Here is a 19189-nt window from a genome sequence, read left to right on the forward strand (position 1 = left end):
CATAATTACTGTGCAGTATATGTTAGTTTAAAATAGGTGTGTCTTTTACACAAATACAGAGTCATTTCCATAATTGATCTTATACTTCTCTTTATCCATGTAGAATCTCTTTTTTTTTTTTTTTTGTTTTGATTGCACATGAGAACACCATTTTGGTAGAGAGACTAATCATCTAAAAATTCTCAAAACTTTCAGACAAAAGTTATGCTCATTATGAAGAATGAAAATTGTTAGTTTGTAAAAGTGTAGTTACTTTTTTTTTCTTCTCATGGCACTATTTGACTGAATAATTCCTGTTGAGAAGTATTCATTGCTGCTCATTTTCTTTCTATAGGTGTGTATTTTTATCTTTGGTTGCTGTTTTCCACGAGCTTTACTAATAATGCTTTTTGCTTCAGCTTTTACTTAATTCAAATAATTGGTTGCAACTTAGCAACATATATCTTTGCTTTCTTATATAGTTACAAAGCTTTGTTATAATGGCTGATCTTGTAGCTTGGTTGCCAAAGAAATTAGCTCTTTATATGGTGAAGCAATGTTGACAGTAAACTCTCCTTTCCATCTCCTCCCCAAAAGAAAAGGAAGAAAAGCAGAGAAAAACAAGGTTGCATTACAATTCTGGCAACATCAGCCACACTAATAAAATCAAATTCAATGTTGGTTTACGACTTTGAATTTATGTGACTGCACAGGATCAAAGGATTTGTATCCCACTGGACTGCAAGGTCTATAGTTCATGGCAAAAAACCTCATCAAAAAGAACATTTTAGTAGTAGGGCTTTTCATTTTAATCAGCCACAGTAATAAAAAAGCTGTTAGGTGTCCAAAAACATTCTCCCAAGATCAGAGACAACTTGCTCTCTACTACAATCAGTTTTCTTATTGGATCCATACTGCCTCTGTAGTTTTTGTCACTGAAACTTCATCTTCAACTTGTTTTCAGCCATTTTTTGCATTGCTTTCACATTTTACATGCCAGATGTAAAATATGCCACATCATCATGTAATTCCCTGGCAATTGAGAAATACTGTGGCTTATCTCAAGTAAATTATCATCAAAACAAATAATTCATATAGCATTTTAATTATCAGTCTATATTTCTACATATTGTATTTTAAAGTATTTTATTTGCAATGTTCAAGGTATTTTTTCCTCATTGCATATAATCTTCTGAACACCACCACAGAGAATAGGTGTCAGTATTTTTGTGTGCATAGTAACTGAGGCTGTCCTAAGACTATGGTAACAGCTGCAAGTGAGAAGTAGAGTAAGATAGTAACTACAAAGTTTCTGATAGGAAGGGAATGTTTGGATTTTGCATGCTAACTGTTCATGGTCCTAGTTCAACAAAAGTTTGAAATTAATTTTTAGCTTATGGTGTGGTTTCATACTTTGATTACCTTTGCCTCAGAGAAATTGCATGCAATATATCATTTACGTTTATTGGCGTGTTGCATTCCTCATTCCATTCTGCAGAATTTAAATGTTTAGCAGAGTTTAACAATATTTAGATATTTTGCCAATTAAATTGTCCACAAAATTAAGTTTTCCTGGAAATTTATAGGTTGGTGTCAATTTAGCTGGGTACCCATTTTTTACATATTATTCAGGATTTATTTTTCCTAGCATAAGCTATCTTGCATTTAGGAGAATCAACACATAGTCACTTTCTATAAGGATTGTTAGCTTTTGAATGGCATGACAGTTAGCTGCTACTTCTTGGCAAATTCTGGTGGGTGTGGTATTCCATTGTCTGGGAATTCACTGCTGCCTGAGATACATGCAGGCTTAAAGTGGGTTTTGTCAGTGAATATTTTCATGGGTTGATTGTTTTTAAAAGCATTCATTCAAATGAGAAACTTTAGTATTGGTGGGAATTTTATAGTTTAGCTACTGAACGTTTAAAATCCACATAAAATGTTAAATTATCCATTGTTAATATTTATTTATTAATAACCTGAAATTTACCCCTTTAAGCATATGTTGCTAACAGTTGGCTGTATTATGTATTATTTCATCTATTTTTTTAGAGTTTTTTATCATTTGTCTCAAGAAATAACATTGTTAAGCAAACGTGCCTGTGGTAAGAAGTTAGTGAATCCAAGGCATTAATAATTTTCTGTTTGATATAAATCAAGAAGAATGTAGATTCCAGTGAGATGTCTCTGTAGGCACAAAGATTCCACAGTAGAGTACATCACTTACTGGGTGGTGAAGTGGACATAATAGGGTTCTTAAATGTGGAGTGTGCTATGGAATACAATGAACATCATTAGAGATGTTTTTCTATGTATTTGGATTCATAATGCTTGCAGGATCTTGAAAGTTTACCAAGAAATTTCAGGGGCACGTCAAGGGCTCTATCTGATTATTTCATTAGAAGTTATGGAGAAGTTATTTACCCTTTTTAATTGGGTTGATCTGAGTAAAGTGGTATGTATGTAGGACAGCTGTAGAAAAAGAACTGGAGATGAGCTGGTGTGAGCTATGTGTTGTATAACAAAGTTCTCCAAGTGATTTAATTTGTGTAATCTTAAATTGTTAGATGGTGGTTCTTAACCATGAAAGGACTGAAGGAAGGATGTGTATATGTGTGGGAAAGAAACAATACCTAGATTAATGTTACTTGACAGAAACATTTACAGAGCAAACACAAGATAATAAGGATGAGGAGCACAAACTTTATGGCATCCTGGAGATAACTCTGTGAAGAGCATGGAGAAGAGCACGGAACATTAATAGATAATGGAAGGTCCACAGAGAGCAGCAAGAGAAGATGCTGGAGCTTAAAAGAATGCAGGACTTTCTGCAGCCCGTAATGAAAGGGGCAGTTTGTATCTTATACAGAATAGTTTCTTAAAATACATAGTCCTGGTCAGCAAATATCTAGAGTGTCCTTGTCTCATAGATGTGCTTTGCATGGCTGTTCATACTCTTTGGGGAGTGATAAAAGTGGAAATGTGTTTGTTACCTTATACTTAGGAGGTCACTGGAAAGTTATCACTAGTGAGAAAGAATCAGAATCCCAGAGTCATAGAATATACTGAGTTGTAGGGACCCATGAGGATCATCGGATTCAGCTCCTGGCCCTGCCTAGAACACCCAAGGGTCATTCCATGTGCCTGATTCAATTCCTGTACCCGCTGTATTCTACTGTCAGCCTTTGGCCAGTTTATTTGTACATATTGAGTTTAGTGGATCTGTAAGGACAATGAGTAGGAAATAGCCAGGGGTTTTGTTTGTTTGTTGTCCCAACTACTTTTGCTTCATTTCCTCTATAAAGCTATATATTTATTATTTTTAAATTGGAAAGAGAATTGGACTCCATATGCATTGGCTACATTAATATTTAGAGATCTGGGATTGTTTGAAAGAGTTCAGTCATTACTTTTTTATTGTGAGGTGTAGGAACAATTCTTACTGTGTGCCCTTGACAGTGATGATATACCATATGTAACTGTTGTTTGTTGAGATATTTGTTAGAGAGGAATTTTCATTTTTATGTAAACTGGCATGGGTTTAACTTTTTTCCCCTGTGGAGAAATCCTTTGCTAAATCTCTGATTGTTGTTAAAATTTAAAACAAATGTATGTTTTTTCAAGGACACAGATTCAACAAACAAGAGCTTCTTTTCTTTTGTAAACACAATAGAAGAATAAAAAAGTGTGAACTCTTCCAAAAACTGAAGATTAAATTACTTAGAATGAACAAAACCAAGTTAGAGGCTCTCTCTGAAAAATTTGCTTTTCCTCTCTTTTCTGTGCACACTACTTGACTGGCCAAAATACTATTAAGAAAAAAAGCTGTAAAGTATTAATATTTAATTGGCAACTCAGTAATTCTTGTCTTTTTTTTCTCTTTTTTTCCTTTTTCCTTTTTTAATATCCTCCTCTCTAGAAAATAGCCATATCTTCTAACTGTATCCCTTGATACTTTGTGTCTTCTTTGTTCCCACTTTTTTTATTTTCATGGCTTGGCATAAGTAACTAATTAGACGTAACAATCACTGTATAAAAGTCAGAGAAGGGAATAAAATCAAGCTCACTTTCTCCTTAATATGTTATTTTTCCACCCTAATTAGAATAAAAACTTGTAAAAGTGTGTGTTTCTCAGTTAAAGAAGAGGTCTGTCTCTGATATACCTAGCACAGCTTTGTTCATTAAATATGTGTCATTTTTACACAGTCACTTTTCAGAGTAGAATTACACTGTAAACACTCGGGGAAAAGTATTAGGCATTGACAGTGAGCATGAACTTGCTAGTTTCAAAGCAAAAGTTATGCATGTTGCTTGTTCTGAACAGTATTTTAGGGAACTTTTTTATGATTTACTGTTAAAATTCTCAGGATTTTTAAACATTTTTGATGCAAATAAGTCTGGACTAATAAGTTAGCAACTGTTTTCTGAATGTAGATGGCTGTAAATTTATATTTTCCTTGTGTTCATACATACAAATTGTTCTACAGCTTTTCATATTAGAGCAGTTCTGTGCCATGGTTAAAAGTTTTTGTTCACATAAAATCACATTATATAAAGCAGTGAAACAACAAAAAATGTACTTCAGTTGATTGCGTTTAATTGACTGTAATTTACTATATTAACCATATGAAATGAGACTGTAATCTTCCTCTCACATATCAGAACACAGTGGAAAGCTGTCACATTGGTATTGAGATTTGTCCTTGTCAATCCACATTTTAATTCTAAAGACATTTAGACAACCTGTTGGTTACATGAATGAGAGGATTTGGTCTTTTTCTTTTGTGATTAATTTATGATTTGTCATCTGATACTTTAATGGTTAATGACAGTATTGTACATGGATTCAATATTTGGAATTTTTCTTCCTTGACCATATGCTTCATCATTTCCTAGGTCCCATGGGACCAAGGCTGAGTTGTTGGCATTGTCAGAAAATATAATTTGCCTCTTTTCTCTGTGTTGTGTCAAGTCACTTAGCAGGTGCAAAAAGGAGGTCACTGGAGACGTACACCAGAGGGATGGGTGTAAAGGGAGAAAACAGGAAGACACTAGACAGCCAATCCAAGCACTCCTGTTGTTTTCCAGGTTACAGTGTATTAGTATTTTTGGATATTTACATAATCCTCTTACATGTATTTTAGTTAAGAGAGGTCTTTATTTTTTTAGGGATGGCTTTTATTTTACCCATTAACAGAAGGAATTTTTTTAGGCAGAGGGTAACACAGGCCTTCTAAACTTAAATATAAATGTCTGTGTTTGAGGGATCTGAGAGTCAGCTGGCATCACTTGCTTGGTGAATTGATTTTACCTAAGGGAAAATGGATCCTGTCCATTTCAATGGAAGATACCAGACAAATCTCGACAAATTAAAGAAACTGATTTGTAAGTACAACTGCACTAGTGAGTCTTGAAAAGCAAAATAGACAAGAACCTTCTTTAGTTAGAATCAGAGGTGCAAAAAAGCCTGCATTTCAAGCAAGAGCAGATTTGGAGGCAAAAGACATTTTATCAAGGAGGATAGACAGAACTGCCTGTTTATTCAGCCTCTTCAAAATGGGTATTGGGTGGAAGCAGAGAGCTATGGAAGAAAGGAAAATGAGGTACATTAGTCAGGAAGGCCAGTTTTAGAATTCAGAATAGAAAAGGGCATTTGACAATACTCAAGCTGAATTACGTCTTGCAAAGGAAATTTAAGGGTTCACTGAAAGTATTTTTCAGCAGTGAAAGCAGAAAGGAACTAAGGAAACAAGGGGAGCATTATCCAGTAAGGGTGAGGTGGAGACAAAAGGCATTGTTGATTTAACATAGAAAATTAAGACCAAATGAGCTGCCCCGAATTTCAATAGCAGTGGTCATGAACACAGGGACAGAATTTCTCTTAAACTGAAAAAACACACAGCTTTTAGTACTGAATAAAGCACAAAGATTACTTCTTTTGCATATGACAATTCTTTTTATCCTAATACAGCATTGACTCAATGAGTCTGTGATGTGCTGTCCTTTGCAGATCTTTTCCCCATAGAATTGCCACACCACTGATCAATCCCTTCTGTGGCTATGTACACTGCAGCCCTCTTTCTTGAATTGCAGCATGTATATTTTCATACTGTTTCCTTGTCTGATAAAATTATTGTGAATTCTGAATTTTGACTGTGTACTTTAGCTTAATAGCATAATATTATTTGCCTATTATTGACAATTAATGCAAGAAAGATTGTGCCAAAGTAAGGAAACTTTTTTCAGTAGCACATTGCTGTGTGAATTAGACTTATGATACTCACAAGGTACTTTCAAATTGATGATTGAAATCTGATTTCAGCACATTAGAGCTTTTTCTTTTAAACTAGCAGTATGAAAAAAAATAGTAATAAGGCTTTATTGAAACATTCATGCTTCAAATATGGTATTTGTAGAAGTAACCTGGCAAAAATATATATCTACTTTCATGGAAATTTAGGCAGCTGTATCAATTCTGTGTGTGTGTACAGGAGAGAGAGTAATATGTCAATGGCTGACTGGCAAGAGTCACTGATACAATGGAAAGCCAGAGAACCTCAATAGACCAGGGCTTGAGGGCTTAATTTGATACTCTCTGAAAAAGCAGATTATTGCTGCAAGAAAATGAAATGGTCAGGGGAATAGAAATACGTTCCTTGCAATAGCTTATTTGGTATTGAATGTAGCTATACAATCCAAATTTCTCAAATGAGTGCTGCTGGGAAGCAAGCAACCAGGCTCCTATACCAGTCAGCAAAGTGGCAAATGCAGTTTTCAAATGAAAAGAAATATATCTAAAGCTTACTGATGAACATCTCCCACATTGTTCTTTGTAGTCTTGCTTTCATTTTAAACAGCAATTTTACAGAAATTTTCTTTGATAGGATTCAAAATCCTCTACCCTTCTTCAGAAATAATGTTCATTCATGTATATAAGCTTTAGTTTCAGCTGCTTTCTATTATCTTCTGCTCCTCCAGCCTTCCTCCCATAACTTCCCTCCATCAAATACCTTGCTTCCTGCTGAAATAGTTCTACATTTCATCTTGCCTAAGATAGTTGTGACCAACTACTGCATTTTGATGATGTTTGCTCTCCATTCGATTTATCATATGACTTTAGAGCATTTTATCTCATTTTAAGAAATATTTTCCAGGAAGCATGCCTTTATTAAGAATATGTATGTATTATTTATGCATGTATATATAAAATAGCACATATGAATATTCATATGCTTGACACTTGTTAAAAGTATTATCATAGCTATATAAGGTAATCTTACTTTGGTGAAGAAGACTTACTTTGAGATGAAAAGTAATTAAAATAAAATTTGTTTCTTATTACTAAATAGAAATATTACTTATTTTTTGTTATTACTAATGCTTAGTGTTTTTAGCTTTAATTCTTGTTTATAGGGTTTTTTCAAGTTACAGAAAATAATTCTGAAAACATGCAAGTTTTATGCTTTTTCTTGCTTTTCATTCTTTCACCTCAAATATCATTTTGACTTTAAACTACCAATTTTGTATTGTAAATTAAAACTGGAGATCTGTATTTGGAGATGCTTATAATACTAACACAGTTGCTTTTATGCCCATTTAAATGTAATAAATAGTTTTGTTAGATACTGTGCTTCTTTTACATTGTGTTTTTAAGGTGGCTTCAGATTTACTGCTGGGAAAATCTTTAACGTTCAAAGTAGATTGTTCTGTGAGGCAGGGTTTGATGTCCAATAGGAGCAAAGCACTATGATAAAAAAACTCCAGTTAAATTCCTTAAGGCAAACTTATTTCATTACCTCATTTATGGATCAGTATGCCAAGTTTAAAAAGAAAGGCAATTTCTTTGGAGCAATTCAAATGGCAGAAAATCTTGTGATAGTTGAATTGAACTAATAATAAAGATGAGTGCCAATAGATTAATAGTAGGAAAAGGAAGAAAGCTAAGTAAATTTATTGTTATAATATTTGTTGTGAGTCATCTATAAAACTAACCAAAATTGGGTTGTTTCCAATGCAGATCTGTTTGATTCTCTCTGTAAGACTTCAAACTTGATTTCCCACCTTTACACTTGCCAGTGTAAAGGAGCATTTTATACCCAGTGTGTTCAGATTGTTTACTTTGGATTTTGTCCTACAAAATTGATTAGAATCCAAACTGATCATACTCCTGTAAGTATGCGTATCTTGTTTGCATATCTAGTCAAACTTCATTTCACAATATAAACCCACAACTATTACATTATATTTTCCATGTTGAGCTACAGCTATGTGACTTGGATGCACATTACTTAATGCTGTAAACTAGTAGCTCTGCCCTAATACTCAAGTTGGAATGGTAAATAGGGAGTTCTGTGTTGCCACTTCTGACAAGCACTTCATGGGAATTTTAAGTGTAAATTCCTGTGCGTGTAGGAATTTGGGAAAATCACAGTTTATTAGCTGTTTCTGTTATGAGGTTGGCTTCCCTTTTGTAGAGGGATCCTGGAAGAACCATGAAAACTCTCTTTCAGGAGTCATTGCCTTGCAAAGAATCATGGTAATATCAGCTGTCTGATTGTATCATGGCATAACAGAAAATAACTTGTAGGGACCTGATAACCTGAAATAGCAGTATTGGATTGTATTGGATTTTTTAAAGGAGGTATTTCTGTGCCAAATGTTTTGTATCTTTCTCATATATAGTAAGAAAAGTGGGTTTTTTTCCTTACTTACTTAGTTATCCAGTGAAATTGTCTTTATTCTCTTGGTTCTAATGTTTATTTTCCTGAATTGTAGATTAAAATATATCTAGAAGAAATGAAATTTTAATCTAATTGCAGAGATAAACTTCAAGAATTTATGTGTACCTCTGTGAATTTTATTGATGATAACACTTAAATAGATTAAGATATTGTTTTATTTAATGTTTTATCTTGAATGAATTTCAATCTCTGTTGTGTTTAATCTATTTTTTACTTCCTAACATGTTATCTCTCTATATATGTTTATATAACATATATATGAAATGAAATAAGCAATAAACTCATGTCATTAAATAGAATAATGTTTGAAAAAGCTACCTTTTTTCTAATATACCATTAATTATTGCATTCAATTAAAAACTGGTAAGTCTGCTTAAAGATAAGGTACAACTTAAAATTTGCCCAAATTGATGTTCTGGATTTTTCCTTACAAAATATATTTTGTTGAAAGACATCCTGCTTACATTTCTTTAAAGATTAGTAATTGTCCAGTTATATGATAGCTTGCAATAGAACCATTTAGAACTGGGAAAGAGAAGTATTTCCCACTTTGATTAAGAACATAGCTCAAATGTGAAGATTTTTAACAAACTACGAAATAAACACTTAAAAAAATATTTGCACTAACGATGTTTTTTTATTGTTGCTCTGCAGTCTCAGTTTGAACTCAGGGTATTCCATATTCGTGGAGAACATGCTGTCTCAACTGCTCAGCTTGAGGAAACCATTGCACATCTGAAGAATGAACTTGATAATAAATTAAACAGAAGAAATGAAAAAGCAAAGGATATTGGTGTTTCTACTGAAGATGATAACCCACCAAAGGCATACCGAAATGTATGTATACAGACTGACAGAGAAACTTTTATAAAGCCTAGTGAAGAAGAAAACAGAGCTGTGAAAAATAACCAAATAGTACCCAAAAAGCTTAATATTTCTTCTTTGACACATAGTATATCTGCCCAAAGTGAAAATAAGGACAATTACAATGTACAGTCATCAGAAAGTGTCTTGTCTTGTCAACCAAAACAAATGCTGCCTCCACCACCACCACCTCCTCCCCTTCCTGATTCTTCACTGTCTGCTGTAGTTCCTCCACCACCACCTTTGCCAATGGGTCCAGCTTCACTGACATCTCAGTTTGGATTGGGTCCACCGCTGCCACCTCCACTTTCTGAAGGCTGTAGGAATTTTCAAGCACCACCACCACCGCCACCCCCACCGCTTCCGGGGCTGGGACCTCCTGTTCCTCCTCCACTGCCTGGATCTGGGTTACCTCCACCCCCTCCACCTCCTGGGCCTGGGTTGTTTTTTAATAGCACTTTATCTTCAAACCAAGGTCCTCGAAAACCTGCCATTGAACCTGGCCGTCCCATGAAGCCTTTGTACTGGACACGAATACAATTGCAAGATAACAGGTAAAATATACTTACTTGGACTTGAGCTGCTGCTTACAGGTCAGTGTAGAGACAGGGAATTTACATAATTCTAGAAAAAAACCTGAATCAGTTCTAGAAGTCTGAAAAAATAAGTTGTTCTAAAATATCATATTTAAATTAAAATTGTATGTATTATAAATGAAAACTTTTTGCATCATAACAAAAGCATGTTTTATTTGGGCTTTTTCTCCTAATAATTCAAGCGCTGAATGGATAACTATAGTGACAGAGTGCTTCCCAGATTTAGCACTAAAGCATAAAAGGGTAGCCAAGAGATTAGAAAGATTTTTTTTATTTTCTTAAAATTAAGTCTGTGTTTGCAGTAGAATTGAAATGTTAAAGTTTGGTCAGATGAGAATTTAGTTTCGTTTTTGTTTTCCAGTCACTTTGTGATCCATTCTCCAGAGAACTATATTGTGTCCTCCTCTGTGATTCCAGTTCTAGAAACTGGAAACAGTTAAACTGGAACCTAACCTCTGTGCATAATTCTGTCAGAGCAGGAAGAATAAAGCATGTGTGTAAATATATGCAGCTAAGCTACCTGCAGCATGAAGTGTCCATTATGGACAAGTCTCAGTACTGATAGAGACCTCTACAGCTTTTAAAAAAATAGATATAAAATTTTGAAAAGAATATCCCCCTTACTGTGATGTAGTGCAGGGATAGAATCCCAGATGTGTTTGAGGGAGGGATGCCATCCAGAGGGACCCTGATATGCTTGAGTAGTGGGACTGCAAACAAGTCCAAGTGCAAGATCTTGTACTGAGCTGGGGCAACTCCCAGTATCAGTAAAATCTGTGATTAGAGGAGGTAGATTTGGGTAGAGTATAAGGAAGAAATTCTTTACTGTGGGAGTGGAGAGGCACTGAAAGGTTTCCAAGAGGAGCTGCAGATTCCTCTTTCCTGAAAGTGTTCAAGCCCAGATTGGATGGGGCCCTGCAGAGGCTGGTCTACTACAAAATACACTGTTTTGTCAATTAGTTTGGAAGGGGTCATTTTGTGAACAGGCATAAATAAACAATTTTTGGCCAGGTTTGTTTGAAATTATCCTACCATCTTTTTTTATGCTACCTGTTTATTTAGCTGACAGGAGAAAAGCAGTTCTCCCAGTCACACTTTCTGAAACAGCATTAGGACCTTACTGCCACAGTTACGCAGCTGCTCTTTTTGGATTTGACTGATACTGACTTTCCTTCCTGTGTTTATTACTGTAATACAGAGCTCATTAGGAGGCATGGATCAAAAAGAATTTTTGGGGGATGCTTAAGTGACACAGACTTTTATTTTAATGAAGAGTTGTTCCTTAATTCAGGTCCCGTATTAATGCAGATAATGAAATTACATTATTATTGGGATCTTAAAGTTCAAACCATTATTATCTGTGTTCAACATTGTTAGCCTAGCAGCAGTTACCAAGATGCTAAATTTAAATATTTTAATAAGCTAAATTATATTACTATAGCCATAATGCATCATAATATGTGCTATACAGTATATACACACAGTATGTTACTTATTATTATATTATTATCGTTACATTATATTATTAATATAATGTTAATTTTTAGAAATTATTATAATTTATTCTGTAACAATGATTTTTATAAATTATGTATTTATTTAAATTTTTTAGTATTATAATATTTTATTTTCAAGTTTTTCTATTATATTTAAACACGTTTGAAGTAAATAACTTCATAGCAATTAAGTGAATTTAAATATGACTTTTATTTTACTTTACAGCTCTGAATTTATTTTGATGAGAAAGTACCATTATTCTGGTGTAATAAAACATTGTAAGATGTCAATATTTTATATAAAATATCTGACAAGAACAAAGAAATTACTGAAATGTCAGTTGTATAGTCTTAGTTTTTCAGAATTAAAAAGAATTGAAATTTTTTAGAATTGAAATATTTTGGAGCAGGAATCTTGAACATTTCGTTTTTACTTTCCCAGTATTTCTTTGGCATAATTGTTTCATAGTGTATAAATAGTTAGTCCATAAATAAACTTTATTGAAATTCTTCCCATTGAATCAATTAAATAAAAGTTTTCTTTCTGAGACAGTGCTGGTTCACCAAGTTTTTGCAAGGTAAGGGATAATTCATAGCATTCTGATGAACTGCTAGTTACCAGATGTAATGGTCCAGCATTTTCCTGGTCTGTATTAGAACTGGAAATTTCTTCAAGGATTTGCTGCTCAGATCAGAACCTGTCCCGGACTTCTGTTTGCAGAGCCAGAAAGAATCCTTCATTCTTCAGTATTGCTAGCACAACTGTCCTGGTGCAGGGACGAAAACTAATATCAGGAAGCATGAAGCTGTGGAGCTCTAAGCATGTCCTGTGACATAGAATATGCTGCGTCAGCAGATGTTAATAAAAAAAAAATGAAAAGTTCCTTATACGTTCATGACAGTAGACAGTTGAGCATTAAGTAGAAAATAAATCCTGAATTTAAGTAAAAAAAATTGGCTCCTTTTGAATTGGTAGGTATTCAGTTTTGTTGCATATTACATCTATGTTTAGTGAAACCAGCCATTTGTATTTTGTAGTGGTTTTCTTCACTTTTTTTTAATTGCAAATAATTTCACTGCCTTTTAGTGACATCTGCTGGAAGATGTGGTCCCACCTTCTACTGATAAACAGACAAGAACACTCAGAAGTTTTGTCCCACATATTTTCCTGAAATTGAATATTTTGAAACAAGGCCCTTTCAGAATTGATGTGCAGTGTTTGTAGCACTACATATTATTTTCCCCTATTCCAGATAAAACTGGAGGATTGTGTAAACAAGCTCCCAGCTGATCCAAAACTAAATCTGGTCTTGGAAGGCAAAAAAAGAAAGATAATCCACATTTAAAATTTGCAGTTGGTTGAATGGAGAAGAATACTGGCTAGTCTCCCAAAATATAAGCCACACAATTACTCTAGTTTCTCTGAACTACAACAAGGATAAATATGAGCATACAACATCTATGGATAACATGAAGTAAATCAGGTCCTATACAAATTTCCCCAAACACACTTAAAATATGCTTGAATAAAGTTTGTTCACTATTTGTTGATATTGTTTATTTTTATAGGTCTAGATAGATTACTGGGAATTTCTCAAAAAAGCTGACATTGGAGTACTTCTAATCCTAGTTGAAGTGGCAGAAATCTCTTGACATGTATTTGCACAAGTTGCCATTGTTGCACCAAGAACGGTGCTATGCGAATGATGCATAGTCTAGCAGGCATGGACTAAGTAGCTCAAACTAATAACTAAAACTCATAGGAAAACTTTTAACTCCTTACAAGAGCAAGGTATAGGAAAGGAATGCTCTGTGTGTTGCTTTGAGTTTAAATCTATCATGGATTTTCATCTATTATGGTTAGATCTATTATCGTTTCTCATAAGGTTTTGAAATTTTATTATTACCTCCCTTTATAGGAAAACTGCTATGCCAACATTATGGGAATCACTGGAAGAACCTGATATACTTGACACTACTGAGTTTGAATATTTATTCTCCAAAGACATCACTCAGGAAAAAAGAAAACCATTATCAGAGACTTATGAAAAAAAAACCAAGGCCAAAAAGGTATTTATTGTTTCTTTGTCTTTTTTTTTTTTTTTTTTTTTTTTTTTTTTTGTGTGTGTGGTACTGTTTAGTCTTTCATTTTGAGAAAACTCCTTTTTAATTTTTGGATTTTTTGTGAATGAGCAAGAAATAAAACTATGGATTGCTGATTCAATCTCAAATCTTTTGCTTGAGAATGCAGGGCTATTATTTACCTTGGAAAATCTTTTACCTTTGCTAATGAAAGTTCCCCATCCTAATGAGGTAGAAAAATACTGTACAGGAGAATAGAATTAAAGTTCTAATTAGTATCTGAAAGTTACAGTATTTTGGCCATTATTTGCCCTTGAGCTGATGTATAATTAATGCCTGTCTTTAGTTACTCCAGCAAACCTCTCTTCCACTGAGATTAATTTTGTTAGAAAAATGAAATTTAAAGCAAAATTTTAAATAAGGAATGCCAAATTTTTTTCAATATAGCTAAGGAGTTGTGTCAGGAAGGGGAAGGACAATCATGTCTTTGATGGCCAAAGCTACGTGCAGTAGCTGTGTCATTGCCATAGCATTTAGACATGATCCATTAGAGAGGCAGCTGGCACTTGCCAATTGGGACATGCAGATGGGAAAAACAAATGCCATTAGTAGTATTTACTGCCAGAAAAATTCTAGACTGAGTAATAATCAATACTATTTTCCTAAACCAGTGTGATTATACATCAGAAACTACTGAAACATTTGTGTTTTAAATTTCTTTGAGTTGACCTGCTGGGAACCACAAGAGGGCACTTTGCATGTGAGCTGTGCTTGCTACCTTCAATTTTATAATTCATAGAGCGTGAAATATGTATACATGTTGGGGCTTTCAGATCTTTCAGAACATCTTTCATCATAAATTCCGTGTATTGTGTCTTAATGTAACAGCTAATGAGAAGTATCAGTAAGGCTGTAGAATTTATAGAACTCAAATTCATGCGATGCAAAAGGTAAATAATATAAAATGGGGCCTGGATGGGGACATGCTGGCATTTGTAAATGCACACCAAAGAAATAATAGTTACAGTCTTTCAAATATTAGACTGACGCTGGGCATGAACATCTCTGTGAAAAATATTTTTATATATTTTACTTGGCAAATGCTTGAAATGAATGTGATATGTAGCAGCAGCTGTATCCATAAATTCAATTAGTTCACATATCTTATGCCTTCTTTCTAATATTTATTTTTACATTTCATTAATTTACCTTTTTTCAGAAAGAATTATGTAATAGGAAATACAGGTTTCTAAAGAACTTTGAAGTATTTAATCACTGTAATTTAATGGGGAATTAATATGCATAAGTAGTTGCCTTTGTATTTCAAAATCTCAGTAATTATGGGAGTATATCTACTTTTCCAAGGGGGTGACAGCAAACCAGGCACAGAATTAGGCCTGTATACTGAAAGATGAAATTATGCTTTTCTCTTTCCTTGCTGCTTTGCAAACTAACTTACTTGTTTGAGCAGCATGATTTTTTAGTGATCTCTCTTGGCTTATCCAAAATTGAATTGGGTAGTACTTACAGAACATATTGTTATAATAATATGCATTATTTCTCATGAGCAACCAGTGTATTCTCATACCAAGACATCCTTTTTATTTCTATCAACGTTTTAATTATTCTGCTTTGGTATTAGAGGCAATAAGATATTTTAATACAATGGGTATTTTACTGAAATTAAAGAAATTAAAAAGGTTCCTTTAAAGTACTGTGGAAACTACAAAAGTAAACCCTCTTAGAAATAAATTCAAAATTACATATATTACTATGTCTTTAGTTTTCAAAACCGATGGGAATGTAATGGTGTCACGAACCATGGGAACTGTAGGATTTTCTGTGAGAATTTACCAAAGTCATGGTCAGTAGTGTGAAATTCCATCATTGGGTCAAATTAAAAATTAAAAATAAATCCACTTTTAGAATTCAAAGAAAATGTTCATTGAGTACAGAAGCATTTTCTTATCTTGTATCCTATCTTTTCACCTTTCTCAGTTAAATGACTCATAGTAGCAGCTGAATGTTTTTACAGACAGTTGGGCCTCTTAGATGGTCCTGTGTTTTTCTTTGTCTCTCTGAAATCCCAGATATGTCCAGTGGGTCAATCTTGGTGGGCTGCAAATGTTACAGTAGTAGAGAGGCATTTTATTTACTTCATTTACTTAGGAGGATTTATTAGTAGATAATAACAGAGAACTCCTGTAGATCAATATAAAATTGTCAGTTTGACTGGTTTCATTTCTGATTTCTTATGCTTCTTTTGGCTCTCAACGTTTCTTGCCTTTTTCCTAACAATTATATCTACTATGGTTTTAGCAGGAATTTTTTCTTTGCTTCAGTACATAAATTTCTGCTTGTCTGATCTTAAAAATGGTACTCGTGTCACATTATAGGAAATTGTATAGTCTGGTAAAAGATGCTTTCTACAGACATTACGAAACACAAATCTTATATGAGGCTCACCATATAGATGTAGTTGACACCATGTCGTTATGTACTTACTTATAAATTCCTTTTTCATGTTCACTAAAAAGGCCTTCAGAGCAAGTTATAGGTACAGTAGTGAAGCTGTAGTTTGTGTTTGAAATAGTTAAGCTGTTTTATTTAGTGATACCTGGTAAGACTGACCCACTCCCTGCACTAACCCTCTTCTCTGCACAAACTATGCCTTATTTCATAGCATCTTACACAAACTAAGTTCAGCTTCTTTGGTTTTGAGGGAAATGACAGACCAATAGATGGTGCAGGTCAGCTTATTAAAATATGATTGTTCAATACTTTGCTCCTTAAATGAGAGTTACATCAGTGCCTCACAGTCAAGTTCCTTTTTCAATTGGAATTAAGATTTTATCTTTTTAATTAGAGGGTAATTGTTTCTCATTTAACTCTTTTGCAATTCCAAATAAAACAATATTACTCAGTTTATTCTCAGAATTATTAGTTTTGTGAAACCAGTTGGAATAATCTGTGTGCTTAGGCTGTGAAATAAATGCTTCTGTGGAAAGCCTATAGAAATTTCAGTTCTGCTCTTACCCATTTTCCCAGTAGTAGACACTGTATGGCAACACAGATTAAAAAATTCACTGTATGCTCTGCTTTCTTTTACTTACAGCTGATAGACACCTGCCATTTTCAGCCAGAAATGTCTAAATGTCCTATATAAGCTGCACCAGGGAGATTTAGGTTGGACATGGAGGAATTTCTTCACAGAAAGGGTGATTAGCCTTAGGAATGGACTCTTCAGGGAGGTGGCAGTCACCATCCCTGGAGGTATTTAAGGAAGCACTGACTGTGGCACTCAGTGCTGTGGTCTGGTTGACGTGGTGGCGTTCAGTCATAGGTTGGATGTCAGAAATCTTTTTCAACCTGATTGATTCTGTGATTAAGATAAATGGAATGGCTGGTCTATTTTCCAGTACCATTTAGCAAGTTATGCTCAGAAAGGAAACTTCTGAGTATATATATGAATATATACATATATATTTATAGTCATATATATTATATAATTACAGTATAATAAAATGTTTCGTAGAATGAATATTTATAATATATCAATAATATTTCAATATATCATCAATAATATTTCTGTTCATGCATATATATACTCACTGTCAAAATAGAAGAATACACTGGGGACTCTGTGGACTTCTCTGCTGGTTGTAGTTACTTTGTATTTTCACTTATTTCTTGAATAGCAAAATGCTAGCTCTGCAGCCACCACCTATTTGTGAGAGGCTTCAAATGTACTGAAATAGATCCTTCACAAGGCTTTCATATGTCTGAGATCTCATCTTACAGACAAAGATAAGCACAAAGCTAATGCAATTAACCACAAGGTTAACACGATTAAGAATATTCAGCTACCTAAAAAAGAAGATGGGGTACAGCTGACTAACTGACTAGTAATAGTTCAGCAGAAAGAGTCTTGGCATTATAGTGGCTCACAAGACGAATATGAATTGTCAAATCATGGTAATACTAAAAATGCAAAGCATAACTCTGATAGATCAAGAAGTATTGCTTGCAAGATGCTACTCAGCCATGTCTCAGTTAAGATCTGTATCTACATTTAGGCACTACAACCGTTCATTAAAAATTTGCTAACTGTAAAGAGTCAAGAAGAGGGAGAATAATGAAAAGTGAAGTAGTCTCTAAGGAAAGAATCAAATTATTATGATTGTTTAGTCTAGAAAGGAGAAGGTTGATTGGGACACACAGTATAAGTGTAATCAAGTGCATGCAGCTGCTGCAAAGAAAAATTATGAAAAGCTTTCTAAGAGCAAGGATGCCGAAGGAATGCAGAAAAATTTTGGCTAGGGAAATTGTGTTTCTGTATTTGCAGATCTTTAGGAAAGTTTGTTTGGAGTGGTACACATATAATTGATAACTATCTTGAAGTGCAGAAATGTTGTCTTGTTGGGCAGAATGACATTTCGAGTGCCTTTTCAACATCTTCATTCTGTTAATCAGTTAAAAGACATAAAGTTCACCTTCTGCCCATTGTCATATGGGTTGAAACAGCTGGCTATACTTTTTTCAAAAATACTTTGATGATTCCCAAATTTGTTGCATTCATGCCAGATAGAAATGGCTTATTGGGTTACACTGATTTCTAGAGGCTTCTGATAAGTGTGTGGGGGAAGAAAGGAATGGAAATTAGGAATCTTAGCAGCAATGGTAATACAACTTAAAGGACTGCATAAAAGGTCATTTTACTTATTTTTAGAAATATAATAATTTATTTTGGAAAAATATAGTTCATTCACTTGATGGTGATACAATGTAAATCCCATATAGGCTAAGCAAAGGTCAGGTGTACCTTTCTAGTACACAAATATATATACATAAGACTGGAATTTTTTTATTGTAATGTTTATCTGGGCTTAGAAGCTCTGCAAACTGGCTCTGGCTGCTCGTGCTTCTTTGATCTTGAAGCCCTTTGGAAAATGTAGCACCTTTGGAAGAACTTTAAGGTTTTTTTCCAATTGTACACCCTCTGAAATAATGCAGGAAACTCTTGTTCTTGCATTTATTTTCTCTGCAAGTATGCAATATTTTATTTAATGTTCTATGTATTATGTAGATAATGATAAAAATTAGTATTCTGAGGCTTTGATATTATGTCTTGACAATGGAATTTGGTTTTTTCTGGTTGGGAGAATTTACTGGCTAGATGAATATATTAGTTATGTCCCAGTATTAGAACAAAATACTGTGCAAGATATATAAACATTAAAAATATAATTATTCTCGCATAAAAATGTTTTTTAATTAAGACTAGATGCATTATAATCTTATATGAAGTAATGTAATGCAGTAAATGTTTGGAGTTGATGTCCATGAAATGGAGATGATTGCTGATGTTCCCAGGGACTCTAGGTAGATAAATAATATACAGAAGGAGTGGGATTTATTTCATAGTTATTTT

At 33.9% G+C, this 19189-nt stretch overlaps 1 protein-coding gene across 1 annotated transcript in view; it reads left to right on the forward strand.

Annotated features, from left to right (window-relative positions):
- FMN1 (formin 1) overlaps positions 1–19189 on the forward strand; it is a 123782-nt gene that overhangs the window by 30101 nt on the left and 74492 nt on the right. The window contains exons 4-5 of the mRNA XM_059473848.1: positions 9375–10138; positions 13596–13746. Of these exons, the coding sequence (XP_059329831.1) occupies positions 9375–10138; positions 13596–13746 (915 nt within the window). The remainder of the gene's footprint in view (positions 1–9374; positions 10139–13595; positions 13747–19189) is intronic.

The sequence above is a fragment of the Ammospiza nelsoni genome, chromosome 6 (genome assembly GCF_027579445.1).
Source record: "Ammospiza nelsoni isolate bAmmNel1 chromosome 6, bAmmNel1.pri, whole genome shotgun sequence".
Classification (NCBI taxonomy): Eukaryota; Metazoa; Chordata; class Aves; order Passeriformes; family Passerellidae; genus Ammospiza; species Ammospiza nelsoni.